The 18,441-nt window shown below is 36.0% G+C and overlaps 3 protein-coding genes across 5 annotated transcripts; all 3 read right to left on the bottom strand.

The window, feature by feature from the left end:
* Positions 1–401: 401 nt before the first annotated feature.
* Positions 402–4,782, bottom strand: LOC130724812 (cation/H(+) antiporter 3-like). The gene is made up of 4 exons (XM_057576087.1): positions 4,528–4,782; positions 2,438–3,424; positions 1,265–1,611; positions 402–1,140 (listed from the first exon to the last, which is right to left on the bottom strand). The coding sequence occupies exons 1-4, from the start codon at positions 4,780–4,782 to the stop codon at positions 402–404; spliced, it is 2,328 nt and encodes a 775-aa protein (XP_057432070.1).
* A 2,355-nt stretch (positions 4,783–7,137) lies between these two features.
* Positions 7,138–12,411, bottom strand: LOC130724688 (uncharacterized). Of its 3 annotated transcripts, none has more exons than XM_057575969.1 (9): positions 11,960–12,409; positions 11,785–11,877; positions 11,516–11,620; positions 11,269–11,421; positions 9,671–9,769; positions 9,438–9,566; positions 8,564–8,743; positions 7,648–7,764; positions 7,138–7,552 (listed from the first exon to the last, which is right to left on the bottom strand). In XM_057575969.1, the coding sequence occupies exons 1-9, from the start codon at positions 12,188–12,190 to the stop codon at positions 7,391–7,393; spliced, it is 1,269 nt and encodes a 422-aa protein (XP_057431952.1). In that variant the 5' UTR covers positions 12,191–12,409; the 3' UTR covers positions 7,138–7,390. The 3 variants fall into 3 exon arrangements, 2 of the variants coding, with proteins under 2 accessions (XP_057431952.1, XP_057431953.1); XR_009014592.1 differs by having other exon boundaries at positions 7,532–7,552; positions 8,559–8,743; positions 11,960–12,411; XM_057575970.1 differs by lacking the exon at positions 9,438–9,566 and having other exon boundaries at positions 11,960–12,410.
* Positions 12,412–14,599: 2,188 nt separating this feature from the next.
* LOC130723417 (protein transport protein SEC23 G) lies at positions 14,600–18,147 on the bottom strand. Its single transcript, XM_057574463.1, has 2 exons — positions 17,372–18,147; positions 14,600–16,585 (listed from the first exon to the last, which is right to left on the bottom strand). The coding sequence occupies exons 1-2, from the start codon at positions 17,975–17,977 to the stop codon at positions 14,927–14,929; spliced, it is 2,265 nt and encodes a 754-aa protein (XP_057430446.1). The 5' UTR covers positions 17,978–18,147; the 3' UTR covers positions 14,600–14,926.
* Between the last annotated feature and the right edge of the window lie 294 nt (positions 18,148–18,441).

The following is an 18,441-nucleotide window of genomic DNA, read 5'->3' as shown; positions in this document are numbered from 1 at the left end:
CAACGCCTTAGACTACCACGTATCTAAAAACGTTCCAAAAACACTAAGGAAACCGTTGTTATCTTTATGCAATGATTTTCTGAGCGTCATCATAAAACTAAAATGTTGTAGTGCCTGTTTTTTTAAGAATTGGTATCTTATGATTCAAGTTATATATGATTAAAATTGATTTATATATAAGATAATCATAAATATGTTCTATGAATTTAAATGAAAAAAATTATTAAAAAATAAGTATTCAATTTAAACAAAGGAACACAATTGAATTACACTTTAGGAATATTTCAAAAATATGTGGATCTTTAGCTAAAAACATTTTGTAAATTGAAATCACATAAATAGGAAAATAATTATGGCTAAATTGGTTTTTGTAACAACTGAAATATCAACTGACTACTTGTCTAGTGCGAGAGCTGTTGTTGCACCACCAAAACTGATGCATCACACTTAAAATCTGGTGAAGAAAGAAAATCACCAATGGCACCTAATTCTGGAAATTCACTCCAATCCGTAAGTCCCGTGGTTTGAGAATCATTGATCCCATGTCGTCTCCCAACTATGAAAAAGTCATGCGCATGTACTATGTCACGAAGAAAAACGGCTGTGTCGGATCCGCCTTTTACAAACACTTCTTCATACTTCACATTTTGTGCATACTTCACTTCTTGCAACACTTCATGTTCCATAACCATAAGGTCCTCCAATTCTGGTATTTGATGCTTAACAACAAGGTGGTAAACAACAATGCTAATATTCGGGTTCACGGTTGCTCGTTTCGCCAAGCACAAAACCTCTTCATCATCTGCTCCACCCAAATAAATGATGGCTAATTTAGTGCATGGATCTTTCCTTGGTTGCGAGGCGCGAGTCACGAGGATTCCAACTGTGCATGGAGCTGTTTCCAGGACCTTACAATTTAGTAATCTTAAGTTCTTATCATCGGATTCGACTCCTCCATCACTTGACCATCTTTGATGAAAGTGGAGAATTATCATGGATGCAACTTTATCTAATGCAAGGGTGCAAACATTTTCATACATGAGGTCGGGTGGGGATATTGCTGTGTAAGTAAATACTGATGTTGCGTTTGGGTTGTCATGACGAAACATGTCGAAAGCAAGAATGACATTATCTGAGTACCTGTTAAAAATAAAGTTAACAGTAAGTAGAACTATATATTCATCAATTGTTTTATAGTTATTTAGTATTTTAATTGAGTATTTATGTAATCATTATGATTTAGTCTATTATATATAAAACTGACCTGCAAGGACCTATTGATGATGTTTGCTTTTGAAGACCATTTGTGATGAAAACGGGTAAGACTCGCCCAACTAGATCGATTAGGTGCAATGCATCCACAGTGATGGGTTGCTCTGTTGTTGGATGACAGATGTCAAGAAAATCTATCGAGGGTGTAATGTGGTTCGGTTTGTAAATAGCCACGAGAATTCTCAACACGGAGTTAGGTCTTAAACTGATGATATTTCTTTTCTGGTAGCCAGCATATTTTCTCGAAGGATCATACAAAAACTTTATTGATAATTGCATAATGCTGGCTATGACCATCACGCTGATCATGATCATTGCATATGTTTTGCTGTCAATTAGCTACATATAGACGAGCACACAATATTAAATACTTGAGTTAAATAGAAACATATAAAATCAACAATGTTAAAAATGTGGTACTAAGAAATCATCACAAAGTGAACATGGAAAGAGGGGATGCATAACATTACAATACTTGTGGCTTACCATATGAGTTTTGTTCTTCAAGATAATTATATATATATAAAATGTTTGGTGGACACCCACAAGATATAACACTTGAAGTGGGAAAAGAAGAGATGCGAGAAAAATTGAAGATGTAATATGCGATAAGAAATTAGAAACAAAATGTATAAATGATGTTGGTGGTGTGTATTATTGATCTACATATAAAAAATGTAACCATATCTACCTCACTTACATTTAATGAAAGGTTTTCTAAACTTACATCAAATATTAAATAGCTTGATATTAACATATGGAGCAATGTGTTTAGTGTATTGAAAATTACACATGTTTTTACTTAATTTTATGTAAAAATCATTGACTCACAGAATAAAAAAAATCTTTTAAAATAAGTTAGACCAACCTATGAGCATTTTTCATATAACATACGAGACTGTCTAATTTATCCAATGAAGCTATTGCGAAAAAACTAATTATCCCAAAAATTTAAGTTGTTAGGTAAGATCACATGAATAGTTTATATTATTATTTTTAACTTTGGGTGCACAAATAATTTTTTATATCATAAAAATGAGAGTAGTTCTCAACTTACTTATCTTAAAAACTATTGCTTCATATAGGACTAGGTTGTAAAATATCAACAAATATCAACTAAAGAATGGCTAATATAATTTAAAGAAGGAGGGAGTAGATGTATTACATTATTGTCGTAGAAGGCACATAAGGAGCCAATTTCCACTATGCCTTTAGTGTTCATAATGAGAGCAAGAGTAAAAGCATCAATAACGGGCATGTGGCAAAAGAGCGCAGATAGAAAGCATCCCATGATTTTGGCTAAATGAGTAATAAGGATGACCAAACCATTAAACAAAACTGTTGACGATGAATAGTCCATCTTAAAATCTGCCCTCAACATAGCAGTGGTCACAAAGATTGGCAACAAGAAAGTGTTGCTAAAGAATTGAAGCTTCTTAACCAACGCAGATCCCAATGGAGGCCCTTCCGGCACAGAAAGCCCCAAAATAAAAGCTCCTAGGACAAACTCATGATTTAATTCAACCGAAACTTTTCCAAGGACAAACACCATTGAGATGATCACATAAATGTAACCATCATTCACGGGCCTTCCTTCCGGTGTGTGTTTGATTATCCAAAGCATCATCGGCCGAAAGATAATTGGTACGAAGAGCACAAATAAAAACAAAGATAACAAGTCTGTAGCCATCACTCTCACATTAGGAGTCGTCATGGCCGCAACACCAATTGACGCAACAATTGTGGTCAAGACATCACTCACCAAGGCTGACGACAATGCCAACCTTCCGAGCTCGGAGTTTTGGATTTTAAGCTCGTTGAGGAAGGAAGCAACGACCGGAAATGAAGTCAATGAGTGCAATGCCAATGTCACGTAGGTATCAGTTATGTGGGCTTTATTAGGAAAAAAGGCTATTGGGGTTAGGCCCAAGAGTATTGAGGCTACGAGCCCAGTCATGGAAATGGCCCAAGCCTTGTTTCCTGTTCTTGTTATTATGCTGAAGTCCATTTGCACCCCGTTTATAAAAATGAAGAAAACAAGACCAATTGATGAGATTGATGAAATGATGTCGTGAGACCCAAAAGGAAACAACATCTTCATGTAATTTTGCAATGGCGCTAGCTCGAATGAACCAGCTAGAATTAGGCCAGCCTGAAAATGGAACGTGTGTTTTAGCACAAACTTATATCAACAAGAGGTGTATGAAAATAATGAACACTAAACTTTGTCTCTAGTGGACCAAGAAAAGTCTAGTTCATAAATCAAAATTGCTTCCGTATAAATTAACTTTTGCACACAAAAAACATATTATAAATAATATACAACAATTATTATTATAAAACGATGGTTTATGAGTGAACCAATTTTTAACATGGTCCACTATTCTCCATAAACAAGTCTCAGCATCTGCCAAAAGGTATATCGGGTAGTTTCTCAAAGCGCATTGAAATTAAATTGTTGAGCTTGTTAGGCTGCAGTTTCAGCAATTATGCATGCATTACAATTCTATGCATAATTTTATATTTCCAAATGTAATTGTAAAATGTGATACATCTTTGGCGTTGATTTGGGTAAATAGAAACCAAAATAGGCCATGGATATTTCAAAAGATGCTCAACACAAATAGTTGGCTTTGAAATGAAGTGGCATGTTTTGTTGTTTATCATATAGCTAGTGCTATTGCAAAATCATTCTGAAAAAAAAAATAGTCATAGTTTGGTCTCTATTATTTTGTTTACTAACAAATAAAAACTATATTGCAGTTTGAGTTTTGATTTATTCACACATCATTTTATTTTCTCACCTACTTTATTTTTTTATATCTCTTTTCTTTTTCTAACACTTCACATATTATATATATCTTTCATTTCTCTTTCTTTTATTTTCATATTTAGAAATTTAGGGGAAGAACTTAAGAAGATATTCTCTTCAACACTGTTTGGTGGAATGATTTTCCTGTATCTGTGCACACTGCTATTTTAGCTGATATGTTTGATGTAGTTATTTAATTCTATGAAATGAAAGAGTATTTGTCATAAAAAAAATTCTCTTCTTAGCGTGTCCTTCCCTGCTGTTTTGGGGTTTTCGTTTTTGTGTGACATGATTTATTCACATGTTTGAGGGAGTTATCCTCAAACGTTTGATTTTGAAAAATATTCACAATTTTCTATGTAAAAAAACTAAACATTTTTCCTGCACTTATGCTCTAGCTCTAACATAAAAATATATAAATAAAGTTATAAAGTTATACTTACCATCGTTTGTGAAATAAATACAGGGAGTCCCAAAGGCTTGGTGATGCAACGGCAGATTTGTGTGAGAGCAAAAATTATAAGGATCTGTAATTGAAATATCGGAAAGAAAGATTTCAGTGGAGTCCTGCCACTGTTCGGGTCACCCCATATTCCATCTGAAACAGTTCTGGGTGGAGCTACATAACAAACAGTGTAAGAGGTGTCATTGTATTGTGTAATTGTGCGGAACAAAGTTTCATTCACATTGAAATTCATTTTGGCACCAGATGCGAAAAGCTCAATCCCAGAAGACTAAGAACTTGATGCAGAAAAAGAAAAGATCAAAGTATCATTAAATTTGAAAGAGGAGAAACAATGCATTGAATGAGCTTGTCTCTAAGTATAATAATGGGTTAATTTAAGATTGTTAATGTACTGCTTCGATGTAATTTACAAGGCAAAATATAATATTTGACTATATTTACATGTGCACAGAGTTGAAATCTCCATAACCATATCCTATAATTAGAAAATGATAGGTAAAATACAATGGGAATTTAACTAAATAGAATTTGTTTTAACTAACTCGCGAGAACCCAACTGGATGAGTTATAATCTTATTTGTTTTCTCGTTACTTGCCTTTATATGAACACCTGACCTGCCGGTTTACTAGTGATTTTGTTGGATTAAAATATCTCCAACTCCAAATACCAACTGGGTTCGACTCTGGCATAAAGCAAAACATCAGACCCTTTCATAAAGAATCTTGGTATGTTTAAAAAAATAATTTATATACTCTCTAGTTATACCTCCGCATATTGAGATATAGAGTACAAGAGAGATAAATGTGAGGTCTGATAGACATCATATATGAAAAGAAGAGTTATATCTCTATATATCGTTACTCAAAAAAAGAAAGATCAAGTTCCATATTATGGTGGAAGAGGAAGAGGAAGAAAATGGTGGTGGAAGAGTCAACGTGGCCATCCTCAGCTGACTAGGATTGCCACTATACCGTTGACTAGTTAAAATTGAGGAAAATGACTTAATTTGATTAAAAAAATATTATTAGAGAGATTACATTTCAAAGAATTTTTTTCCAAAGACTCAATTTGATTCCCTTTCAAATCTCAGATTCCAAAAGCATATTTAAGCCGCCTTATTTATTTTTTCTATATGTTTTTTTTATAAGCCAAAGAAATGTATTAGGATCAATTAGCTCCAATTTTCAAATTTAGAGGTGCGAGTCTCAATCATTAATTTCCATTAATCTTGCTTGTTCTTTTTATTTACTCAACATATATCCATGTTCTTGTCATTTATTATTGGGTAAAATATGTTTTAGGCCCTGACATATAGAGTCAAATTCAAATAAATCACTAAACAAAAAAAATTAGGACTTTAGGTCTTGACAAGTTTTTTTAATTTAAATAAGGCGAAATGACTAATAGGTGTTTACATGGTCAGGTTTTGTCTTAATCAACCTCCTACATAGAAAATCACTAATACTACATGGCTCCTTTAACATCCTTTTTCCTCCTACTAAATTGATAATATTATTAGTATTATTATCATTAGTATTGTTTCTTGATGATTGATGTTGTTTGAATAAAAATGTTTAATATAATTAAAAAGAAAAGATAAATTCTTTTGTGATGAGATTAATGAATAAATAAAGGTATAAAGGTTTGAGTATAATATATTTTCGTTAGTAATTATAAAAAAATTAATCAAGAAGATTAAAATTCTATGATAGAAGTCGTAGAATAATTGAATTATTTCTTAAGCAGTGTATTTTGTTTTCTTACATCTAAAAATGAGATAAGTAATTTTTGCACCCTCAAAACCCTTTAATAAGACTTTGAGAACATAGTGGGCAGAATTAAAATCACCCAAGGGTGACAACCAAGTGCAGTTGGCACTTGGTGATGATGACAGTAACACACACATGCCACTCCTCTCTCTGCTCCCTCTATATATATAGAGCATCTCTTCTGCTCTATTGCCCTCTTCATTCATCACCCTCAAGCTATCATCTACTAGCTTAGAGAGAGAAGCTCCAACATCTGTCTACAAACTCAAAGTTTGTTCATCCTTCTCAGATTCATCAGGTTAAATTATTTATAAAAAAGAAATGAGTTATAGTGAAAAAAATAAAACATCATCTTTAATTTTAAGTTATCATCACTTTCACGCTCTAACAACAAAAACCTATAAAATGAAATTAATTCATCATCATCTTCATCTCTCCACCACCACTATTCCCTCCTCCTCTAGAAAAGAAGGTTACAACAGATCCAAGAGGGGGAGAAGATCGAAAACCCATTCCTTTTTTCTGATTAAATCTAGGAAATGTTGATGAGGAATATGAAGATGAATTTCTTGGTTAAGATGAAAGAAGAAGATTAAGGATGGTGATGGCAGATCAGGACTTTTTATTTTCTTAACAAAAAAAAAGTTTCAAAATAACCAATTGCATAGCTTTGATATGCTGCTCCAGTTGGCATAGCCTGTATGCAAAATGTTGTTTGAGAAAAGGAGAAGAGAGCTTAATCTGGTGCGCGAGATACGGCCACAAACATTAAAAACATCAACCGACAGTTAACAAGGATATATGACAACTTAAACCCTTGAACATGACAAAATAGTTTTATTCTAATGTCCTTTGGAGAATACAAGGACCACCGGTGCTTAACAACTAAGTATACAAGCGAATTTCATCCAGACCACAGTAATGTAGAATTACAATACAAATTTAGTAAAAATACGAGTATATAAGATTTTCCCTAAACCAACATTTACAGAGTAATCGACAATCACAAAATTTAGAAACACTATGTTAGAGACAAAAACAAAATACAAAAAAATCATAGGTGAAAACCACTAGACCGACTGTGCACGTAACTTATTGGCAACATGGAGCAAATGACTGATGTTTGTAGAGGGATAACTTTGCAGCAACTTGAGATTAGAAGTGAAATCACCCGCTAGGAGGCGCCTTCGAACGAGTATTAGCATTGCACAACATATCCGGAGCAGTGTCTCCTGCACATGATTACGCAGAGTTAGTAAATTGGTAGAGTTTAGGTGAAGGGAAGTCAGTCCAATATAATTCAAGGTAAATATGAAGAAAACTGTACCTGTGGACCCTCTGGATCACTTAAAAGGGTATCCCAAATATGAAGGATATCATGGAAATTAAATTCCTGAGTTAAGAGGAGAGTAATCCACCTAAATGAATAAAACTGGGGATTGACCTGATATTTAGAACCAGAAAGGTGAGATTTTTCTGTTCAACTTCCCAATAACCAAAGCAAAAACACATTAGCAAATCAATCATCTGGCCAATTTTCACTCAAAACAGTATGCTGAATTCAACCCAAAAAAAAAAGTATTGAATAATTAAAGATCACTAGCATCACTTAATTCTTAATTGAATATAAGAAGAACATAAAACAGTACCAACAAATAGACAATAAGAGTTCCAAAAGAACAACTATATAGATAGTGAAGGCCACGTTCATGTCACTAAAACGAAGAGGCGCGTAAGAAATTAATAGAACTGAATCTGAATTGACTCAGAAGCTAACAATGCCAGGAAGATACAAGAACTGATGATAGAGATGAAAAAAACATAGAATATAAAGTCCTTCCTCCCAATTTATTCCTGCTCCCCTCCATTAACTTACTAATATCTGTCTAGTGGACAGTCATTATTATCACTAACTCTCTAAGGTTCTAATATTCTGTTACCTCCCAAATTCTTCCTGCTGTAAACCCTCCTAATGGGTGGGTGGTCCCACTAACAAAAGCACACTTTCTATTTCATTAATTTTTTATTTTGTCAATATTGGAGGGAAAATTTATTTCAAAAATTTAATAAAGCAAAGCAAAGTACAATGTTGTCATCACTCATTCCTTAGACTAATATGCCAACCAAATTGAGTTAATCACCAACATTCTAAGGATAAGTTGTCCCTCTCAACCCATTTCTTTTATCAATTGTTTAATGGTGGTTCATTTTAGAAATTATATGCACTTCAATTTGCACCTTACTTTAGTCGTGACTTCAAGATGACGCCACAGTTCTTCATCATGTTCTTTTAAAAGCTGAGACAATCTTGTAATGGTTGAACGGATTCCAACCACACTATTGTCAAGTTGTTGGCAAAAATTATCTCGGAGTCCACTCAATAATTCAACAAAACAAAAGAATGTATCTGCTTCAGCAAAGGCCTGCACATATAGCAATTGGCAACAGCTGAACAAAGTTAATGTCATATAACATAAGCAACATGAATCTACGTAACTCAATCACTGCTATCTAACCAAAAAAATTGGAAAAGAAAGCCTATCAACATTCTCATGGTCATTTTAATAATTTCACTTTTTTTCTTTTGAGTAAAATCTCAATTTGAATCTCCAAAGATTAGGGTGTCATCACATTTACCCTCTTAAGATTTTCGTTGCCAAATTACCTCCAAAAATTGAAGTGTCACCAAATTACCTCAAAAAACTAAAGTGCCACCATACCAGTTCTCCAAGAATTTTTCAAAAACTAGTCCCTATAGGGTACACAATTCTCACCAAATCCATCTATTTAAAAGCACAAGGAAATCACACCAAATGAAGAATTCAATGAAAGTTGTCTTTTCGAGCAACTAATTCAGTGGGGAAAAAATTGAACAACTAATATGGTAACATGTTAAATCTACGAGTGACTAATTTGGTGAACAAAATCCTTAGAAGACTAATGAGGTGACATCCTAATATTTGGAGGGCAAGATTGAGGATTGATTCTTTGTTTATGGGCATGGCAATGGGCCTTGTTTTTGGCAACATTTCTTTTCCTAATTTCCTTGGTAAGCAATAATACATTTTCATATTAAAGACAAAGATGGGTGAGGGGAGCTTGCAAGGGTAAACTCACCGCATGTTCCTCCTCAGGGTCATTTTTTAACACATAGAATAGAGGAGCCAATATCTCATTCATCCCTTGAACATATCTTATACCTGGGTTCAACTTTGCAAAGATAATTAATATGTTCTTTAAAGACTCCTGAAAATTCCCCACAAAAAAGAAAGTAAATCAAAAGATTCATGACAATAAAAACGCTTGTTGTACTAAGTTTGAAAGAATTTCAAAAGAAATAAGGGATCAACCTGATTAGATTTGGCAAACTGAGAATCACCACAGAAGAAGTGTATATCTGGATGAGTGCGCTTTACATCTCGGTCAATCTGTTCTATGATATCTGAGTCCTAAAACATACAAAGAGGAAATTTACTATCACAATTTACAACACCCCAGAGTACAGAACGAGTTTTACAGCAATAAAGTTAATTAAAGACTAAAATATTGACAACAGCAAGATCAATAGTGGTAGCTGGTAAACATTTGCTAAATATAATTACCTTGTTAAAATATAATATTATAAAATCATTTTGTCTTCACCTAATAGCTTAAGCTTTGGGATAGTTATTTCACACAAGATAAGTGGATTTGTACACTGTCCATGCTTCAATTTCAATTGGCTCTTGCATGAGGGGGCATGTTAGAAATATAACATATATCATAGAAACCATTCATTTGTATTCACTTAACAAGTTAAGCTTTTGGACAGATGGTTCATCACATGGTATTAGATTCATAATGACCAAGCAGTCTATACTTCGATCATTGTAGTCCGCCCCAGTATTCTAATAAACAATTGAATTTCAACACAAGGTAAGTGGACATGTGCATTGTCCATGCTTCAAGTCCAATGGGCTCTTGCCTGAGGGGGTGGGTTAGAAATATAATTTAGGCATTCATGTGGCTTCACCCAATATCCTGTTTTGGGATAGTTGGCCAATGATATTATGGTATATTAGAAATCAAGGTAAACTTTACCCCAAAGCAGGCTTAGGGGTGAGGATTGTTCTACCATTTATAAGGACTTATTTGATCATACCCCTAGTCAATGTAGCACTTAACACACACACCCCTCACGTGCAGGGTTGAAAATCTGGAGCGTGAAGTTTGCAAGACTAGACATCTACGGGTGGTCCATTTATAGATGCTCCAAAAATTGGATGTAGGATAGGCTATGATACCGTATTAGAATTCGGGTAAGGGCAACTCAACCCCTTAACATGTACCTCGGGACACAGTGTTATTGTAGAAACAAAAATAGTTCATTACATGAAAACTCACATAGTATCTAAAGGGAAACTTATGCTATCAAGCTCCCACCATCCAAAGAAGGGTCAGATCCATTACAAGTCTACTATAGACAGTCTTACCTTGCATGTACAAGAGACTTATTCCACGACTCGAACTTCTCTAACCATTGCACCAAGGTTCCCCTTTGAACTCACTCACATAGTATCTAATTTAAGAAATTTAGGTAGTATCTGGCATATGGAAAGAATAGATAACAACTTGTTTTGTGCTGTTCTCTTTATTTCCATCTTTTTAGTAGAACCAAATTGTATTAATTTTTTTAACTTTATCCCATGTTTTGTTCTATTTCTTATATGCATCCATCATTAAACACAACTAATATGTTCTGTTTTATCCTATTCTAACCAGTTCCTATTCTAAACTTCACCTCACGATATAGAAGAATACTGTAATCATCTTACAGGCAATTGTGCAAAGCAACACGAAAATAGTTGATGCATAATTTTCTAAATGAAAAAGATTACATATTCTAATAATACTTTCCTGCAAATTGCACATGTATTGATTTACTTATTGAGAGAAATTTGCACAGTACCTGGAAGAATTGGTTCCATATGCTGGTCTTGCCAAGACTCAAAGGGTGTTCGCCTTGAGTGACTTGTGATCTAGAAAGCATGCCCCTACTCCCAAATTTGGAGTCGTCGGTGTCATAATTAGCCGAACTGCACATCCTCCTTGTGATTTCTGACTAACTAGCCACAGAAACAATCAGGATAGGGAGCCATGTAGATAAAGCAAACGTAACATAAGCTCGTGAGTAACTAACTAACTAACTAACTAACAGGATTCATGAGAAGGTCGTCTTTGAAATGTTTGTACTGGGACCTCTTCTTTGCTAATTCAGAGGACCAAAGGGCGCGATCTTGCGGAAGATACCCAAGCAAAAGCTGTGCACATGAATGAATAAATAAATTGTAACATCAAATGTGGTCTAACTCAACCCAAAAGCTAGCTCGAAAGCCGAGAGTCGGTCTACCATTTATAAAGGCTATCTATGTCATATCGCTAACCAATGTGGGACTTGTAACGATACGAAAAAAGAAAAGAGTACCTTCCAGACTGTAGAACGCAAACCAGAAGCATCAGGAATGCCTTGAGATGCGAGTCTTCTCAATTCCCGCATATCTATGACCTTTCTTGATAACTAAAACAAGTGATGATAAACTTAGTAAATCAAAGACAGTAGTAATAGAGGCGGTTAACCATTGAAGGTGAAGAAGGCTCACCTCGGCTAACAATTGAGCGTGGCCTTGGCGGGAGTGAGAGATGTCATCGGAAGAAGATGCGGAGGAAGAAGAGGGAGGTGAGGTGGTAATGCCGTTGTGTCTGGTTCGCGAATCATGAATTACGGGTGGAGGAGGAGAAGGAGGTTCCGGCGGGTCCGGTGCGGCGGAGAAGCGGTGGTGATCGGAGTTCCAGAGAGGACTGTTGAGCCAGTCGGGTACTCGCTTCTTCATAATTTTCTAGGGTTTTACTTTCTGTATTTGTAGTAGTTAGTTGAGGAGATGAGGATTAAGGAAGGAAATGACAACTCCAGAGTAGCATTAGCATTAGCATGATGTTAGATCCTCCCATTTCTCTTCTTCACACATGGCCTCTGGAATTGCCACCACAACACTCTCCAACAAATGTCAATTGTATATCTCTCTCCCCTTGGAGTTTCCAACATTAACTCTTGCTTAGTCTTTCCATAATTTTATAAGAATCAATCAACTACTTCACTGTTCACACCCTTAAGAAAAATTAATAATTACTTTAGTTAATTGTATTTACTTTGTTTAAATACTGCTAAATTTCTAAAATTGTCCTTAACTACTTGAAAATACAAGTTTTGAAGAGTGTAAACAGTGAAAATGAGTAATTTTATAATTAATGTGACATATTTACATGTTCATAATTAAATAATAGAAATATTGTTAAAAATTAATTAGTATGCTACAAAGTTCAATATGATTTTTTATAAAAATGACTAAACACCTCATTCAGTGCTTATATCAAGGACCGGTGGGAATATACACTAGAGTTGGAATTAATTATTGTCCTACCGGTCAAAGAACTACTATATTACTACAACTTTTGATCCGTGCTATTTTGGGGCTAGATTTAGTGCACTCACCCCTCTCAAGGATTGTTAGAATTACATTTCACCTCATTCTTGTCTAAAATCTACACCCCACCCCATTTTATATAGATGCAAATTTAGTGACGAAAAATATTCTTCATTAATAATTAGTTATTATTTAAATTGTTAATCAATTATTTCAAAAAATATTTTCAATATAATCCAATAAATTTAAAAATGAAAACATCACAGTCCTCCTCATTCTCTCAATCGCGGTCTTCCTCCATAAATTCAAAATGCAAATTCTGCAATAGCACACCCGACCGGTTTACAAACCATATCTCGAACATAGGGAAACATGCTTGTGTTTTCATATTTGGTAATAATTCAATTTTAATCAAAATAATCTCTTTATACCTCAAATTTTGAAAATTGGATTGTAGACCCAAAAAGCAAGACAAATGGGTGAAGAAAATAGAGAAACAAAATTAAAAAATATGAAGTGGATCGGAGGTTATTAGAACCCAACGATGCGGTGGAGCACCTTTTTTAACAAAATCCAACGACATCTTAAACCAACAGAGCGTTCGCTTGCAACTTAAAGGGGGTGAAGTTCACAAGAAGTAGTTGAACATATAGCTTTGGGAATGTGCGATTCATGTTCTGTGGTTCAGGTCGCAACAAAACTTTGATGCATGGTGGTGCCATGGGGTTTCACATTCTGGGACAGTGGCCGTCGTGTTAAAGGGAGCAAAGGCTTGGTGGTGACCGTTTGTGGTGAGAAATATGATTTGGAGACAGATGGGACGTGGACTTAACAGACAGAGTGGATTGTTTTTTTAAATTTAATTCAGTAAAATTATTTTCATAAATTAATGTATGATAGTGTATATGCATTAAACTTATTTAAATTTTAACTAATTAGTAATTATTTTTTATTAGTGACGAATTTGTTTTCGTCACTAAATTTTGCCTTTATAAAAAATGGGGTGGAGTGTAGATTTAAAAAAAGAATGGGGTGGAGTGTCATTCTGACAAACCTTGAGGGGGGTGAGTGTATTTTACTCTTATAAGTTTACATCTTAAATATAATATGTAACTAAAAGTAAGTAAATAAAAAAAAAGTTGAGTAAAACACTACCTTATGCAAGTGTCAATAAAAGCTTATATAAGCAACTTATGACCTCATATAAGCTGCTTTAAGCTTATTGTCATAAGTTGTTCAAATTAGCTTATGAATCAGAGTTTATGTTTATCTATAAAATAATTTCAGCTTCTTTCGTGAAGTTTCTCAAATTAGCTTCCATAAGTACTTATTGCCATCAACGTGAAGTTTCTCAAATTAGCTTCCATAAGTACTTATTGCCATCAACGCTTAATTAAGCTGTTTACTCAATCACACCCCTAATCCACAACAATTTTTGCAGTAAACTTGGTCAGAAAATGTCAAACATCATAAAATGCAATCTACTGCCATATTTTATAACATGCATAATGTTTAACCTAAGTTTTCAGACTGCCCCTAAGATCACTGATGTGTCTGAATGGCATCGTTCTGTAAAGGCATTCATTCCTGTGCAACTCATAGCTCAAGTGGTAGAGCTCCGACTACGAGGGACTCAAAGCTTCAAGTGGATAACTCAACCTACAATCTGGAAACAATACCAACCACCCCCTCCCCCTTCTTCTCCCTATCACCACCCCTGGACCCAAAAATAAAATAAAATAAATGCAATACTCCTTTATGACCGCTAGCAACATATTGCTGTATCAAAGTTCCAACTAGGAGACTTGTTCGCCACCATGAAGGAAAAACATAAATTAAAAAAGCTATGAAACAGAGCACAGCTTTAATCATTCATTTGATAACATCATGTGATATTTACAGTATAGGCAAGAAACTAGAGGATAATACAGCTTCTAGTCAGTGTAATATGGACTACGTTACATCTTAAAAACTAGTCTACAAGACAAAACCATATTCTTAATCACACTAAAGAAATCAGATATTTTACAACTCGTAAGGAAACAGGGGAACACTATATGCCGAAAACATGATAACTCTTCTCTGAAAACTACTTACAAATTTCATGTAATAGAAAAGAATATGCTTTAACAAAATGCTCCTTTATCAGCCTTGCACTGCCAGTACCTGCAATTGATCTAGAAAAATTTCTAAGCTCAAATCATCGGTGAAGATAATATCCGAACCTTCTGTGTAAGTTGAATTTTGAGTAACAGATGGATTCAATTTGGCAAGAAGAAACCTAGCTTGACTACTATACTGGTCACATCTTATAAATTTCGGCACTGGAACCCGTTCAGCCACCAATTGCTCTGCATCCAGTTCTGGGGCTTCCAGCAGCTTTCTAAAGTTCTCATGATTTGGGTCCTTATCATAACCGACCTTCCTCCAGTGAGTGACCTTGGACCCATAATGAATCACAACATGGAAGAAAGAATCAAAGAGCAAGATGGAATCCGGACAAATAGAACGAATGTCAAGGAGTACTGGAACAGGTGGCCCATCAAAAGAATATTGGAACAGTGTAGGTTGAATCATTATAAGAGAACCAACTACACCCTCACGGTTCAGCATAACCCGGAAATATGCAGTTTCATCAGGAGTAGTGTTAGACACGTCAATAAATTGAGATCGCCTCAAGTGGAACATAAACTGAGGATAAAGGGAAAAGATGGAAGATAAGCGGAAGGAAGAAGGATCTTCTGGCACATAGTCCCCAAACTTGGATGAAAAACGAATTAGTTGGTCATCAAGCCATCTAATGACATCTCGAGCATAGCATGTCTCTGCCCTGAGAATAGCAAGTCTTGCCATAACTGAAGCTGCGGCTTCTTGATCAAAGCCAGCAGCAATATCAGTGGAATCACTTGCAACCCATCGTCTAGCAGCAGTGGTGACTCGTTTTCGAGGCCCCATGTTCCCCTGCCTGTACCGTGTGATAAACTGAATCAGAAAGGCAGAGCCGGGTTGAACTTTCTGCTCATCATTCACTTGGAAGAAAAAGGCAATGCAAGTTCTGTCAGTGATTGTATTCAACTTCCACACGCAGGTACCACCTTGTCCAACCTCGGACTCACTTACCAAACTGTTGTTTTTTCTAAGAGACACACAAGGACCAAGAGCTCCACAAATTTTCACATCTTTAGTGGTCACTATTTCAATGGTCGCATCAAAGTTCATCTTCAAATAACCCTCGTCATTGCGTTCAAACAGGTGACTAAGACATTTCCTGAATTGATCCGATTCAAAAGAGTCGGCAAGAATCACAAGTCCACCCGACTGCTCAACAGGTTCTCGAAGCTCAGCTGCTCCGACTTGGTCAAGGGAGCAAGCAAACAGATCAAGGACAACAGATGCATCAGAGAGCCTCTTGGAGATCTGCTGGTAGAAACTGCAAGATTTTGGATGGTGTCTTGACCGCCCACTGAAGATGTCATGGTGGGTTCTCATGGCCTGGCGGATGTCAGTGTCTACAACCAGTCCTGGGCCTACAGTAGCAGGTCCAGATGTGAAGACCATGATCCTGGAGCCTGTGTTTATGAGGCAACACTCCAGAAGTCCAAGGGCTGCTGAAACTGCAGCCCCTGTGCACCTTGGTGGGCGGCAGCCAGGCCTGAAGTTGCTTGTAGAATGGATGTCTTCAATTGCAGCAGTGATACTGAACTCACATTCTGAAATTGACACCAGAAATCCCTGCTTGGGGATGGATGGTATTTGCCCAAGATGCAGCTGGTGGGGACGGCTAATGTTAAGAAACTTTCGGATCTAAGAAGAAACAAAACATACCAAACAAAAAGTCAGACAAACATAAAGACTACAGATAGCACTCAATCAAATTGAATCCTAAACCTACCTAGTATTATATACCAAGCACTTGAGTAACTAACATTTTTCAACAAGCATTTTTGTGTAAAGAAAAGTTGAAAAGATCGAAATCAAGTTATGCACCTCAACTTTTTCTATAGCTTCCTTACATAATTTGTCAATAAGCACCTATAATTATAAGTGAAGACTAAATCATCAAACTACTTATCTCAATTAAGAAGCTCCATTAAACGAGAAGTGAATCCAAACTGGGCCTTACTCTAATATAACATAGGGTGCATTTGTAAGAACTTATTTGAGCTCATCTAATATCTTTAGTATAAACAGTCAAAACACTTAAGCAAGTGTTTGTTTAAGCTTATGAAAATAGTTTAAGACTTACCTATAAGCTCTGTTGAATTTAGGGTCCGTTTATTAGAGCTTGTTTGAACTTATTTTATAGCTTAAGCACTTAAGCAGATGTTCAGTTTATCAAATTAGCTTATGAATAAGCACTTAAACCTACTTATTTGGTCTTTCGAGTTCACTTCGATAAGTTTATCAAATTAAGTTATGAATAAGCACTTATGTGAATATTCATGGACATAAGCACTTAATTAATCACTCTACCCATACACACACCCTAATTTTGATGAGTTTCTCATAAAAACTTATGAATTAGCACCTAAAACGTAGCTATAAGAATTTGAACCATTTTCAATAAAATTGGCATAAGCATTTATGAACCTGATCGGAGAAAAGTTGGCGGTGACCGTGAAAGATGACAAGCCTTGAGCAGTGGGAATATTGGAGATCGTGGAGATACACCATGGAATCGAAGGTAACCAAGGCGACAAGGGCGTTATCTGGCAAACGGTGGAGGAGAAGCAAGAGTTCATTCTTGAGGAATCGCAGTTCATCCTCAGGAGTGGAGATATCGATAACAAACACAAAAGCGGGTGCAGCAACACTCCCAGCCCCAGCGTTGGGAAGAAGATGAAGGGAAGAGCAAGAGGAAGAGTACTCCACGGTGGTGTAGGTAGGGAAGAGCTCGGCGGGGAGATTGGTATCGGCGTCGGCGATGGAGCGAGGGAAAGGGTTCCGGCGCGAGCAGAAGGGGCAGTGCCAGATGCGTGACTGGTAGTCGAGGCGAGCGTAAGGGTTCAAAACGGCGCCGCATCCGGTGCAACTGAGGGGATCGTAGGGGAGAAGCGGCATCTCCGGGCCTTGCATCAATGGAGTGCACATGATGCTGAGTGGGATTATCAGCTCCGATTTCGACGACGGCGCCGCCGGCCATGAATTCCATGACCAACGGAGGCCTTCAACCGCCTCCAATTCCACGAAATCCATTCGATCGAGTGACTCGCTCACTGAGTCAGTCAGCGAGTCAGGTTGATAGATTTAGTTTTAAAGGAATCAAACAGTCAAGTACGGGTTTCCTCCTTGCCAAGGCCGGCGGCAAGCTTGAAATGAGATTCTTTCCCTCACCAACACACATTCTGTTAAACCTCGATCCAAGGTGTGTGTTAAAATTAGGTGAACCCTAGTGTGAAGTGGTCTAATTTTATACCACTTTTTTTAACCTGCTATAACAGGTCAACACATCTTTTTTTAAAGAAATTTAATATATGATAAATTTTTAATGATAAAAAAAAATAATGTGTTGACCTGCTATACCCGATCAAAGTAGGTGGTGTAAAATTACACCACCTAAAAATGGTGCATATTAGGTTCTCCCTTAAAATTAATTAACCCTTCAATATACTACCTCTATGTTACTATTTATAAGTCACAAAAAACTAATTCTCTTAGAT

Source organism: Lotus japonicus, chromosome 6 (genome assembly GCF_012489685.1).
Source record: "Lotus japonicus ecotype B-129 chromosome 6, LjGifu_v1.2".
Classification (NCBI taxonomy): Eukaryota; Viridiplantae; Streptophyta; class Magnoliopsida; order Fabales; family Fabaceae; genus Lotus; species Lotus japonicus.
The sequence above is the reverse complement of the archived record's forward strand: the minus strand, read 5'-3'. Positions and strand labels throughout refer to the sequence as shown.

Excerpts from the sequence above, each read along its gene's own strand:
- LOC130724812 (XM_057576087.1), bottom strand. The coding sequence starts at position 4,782 with ATGAATTTCAATGTGAATGAAACTTTGTTCCGCACAATTACACAATAC. Across the intron at positions 3,425-4,527 it reads TATTTATTTCACAAACGATG|GCTGGCCTAATTCTAGCTGG; the intron begins GTAAGTATAACT and ends TTCCATTTTCAG. Across the intron at positions 1,141-1,264 it reads TCATCAATAGGTCCTTGCAG|GTACTCAGATAATGTCATTC; the intron begins GTCAGTTTTATA and ends TATTTTTAACAG.
- LOC130723417 (XM_057574463.1), bottom strand. The coding sequence starts at position 17,977 with ATGGATTTCGTGGAATTGGAGGCGGTTGAAGGCCTCCGTTGGTCATGG. Across the intron at positions 16,586-17,371 it reads GCCAACTTTTCTCCGATCAG|ATCCGAAAGTTTCTTAACAT; the intron begins GTTCATAAATGC and ends GTTTCTTCTTAG.
- LOC130724688 (XM_057575969.1), bottom strand. The coding sequence starts at position 12,190 with ATGAAGAAGCGAGTACCCGACTGGCTCAACAGTCCTCTCTGGAACTCC. Across the intron at positions 9,770-11,268 it reads TATGGAACCAATTCTTCCAG|GACTCAGATATCATAGAACA; the intron begins GTACTGTGCAAA and ends TGTATGTTTTAG. Across the intron at positions 9,567-9,670 it reads AGTTTGCCAAATCTAATCAG|GAGTCTTTAAAGAACATATT; the intron begins GTTGATCCCTTA and ends GGGAATTTTCAG.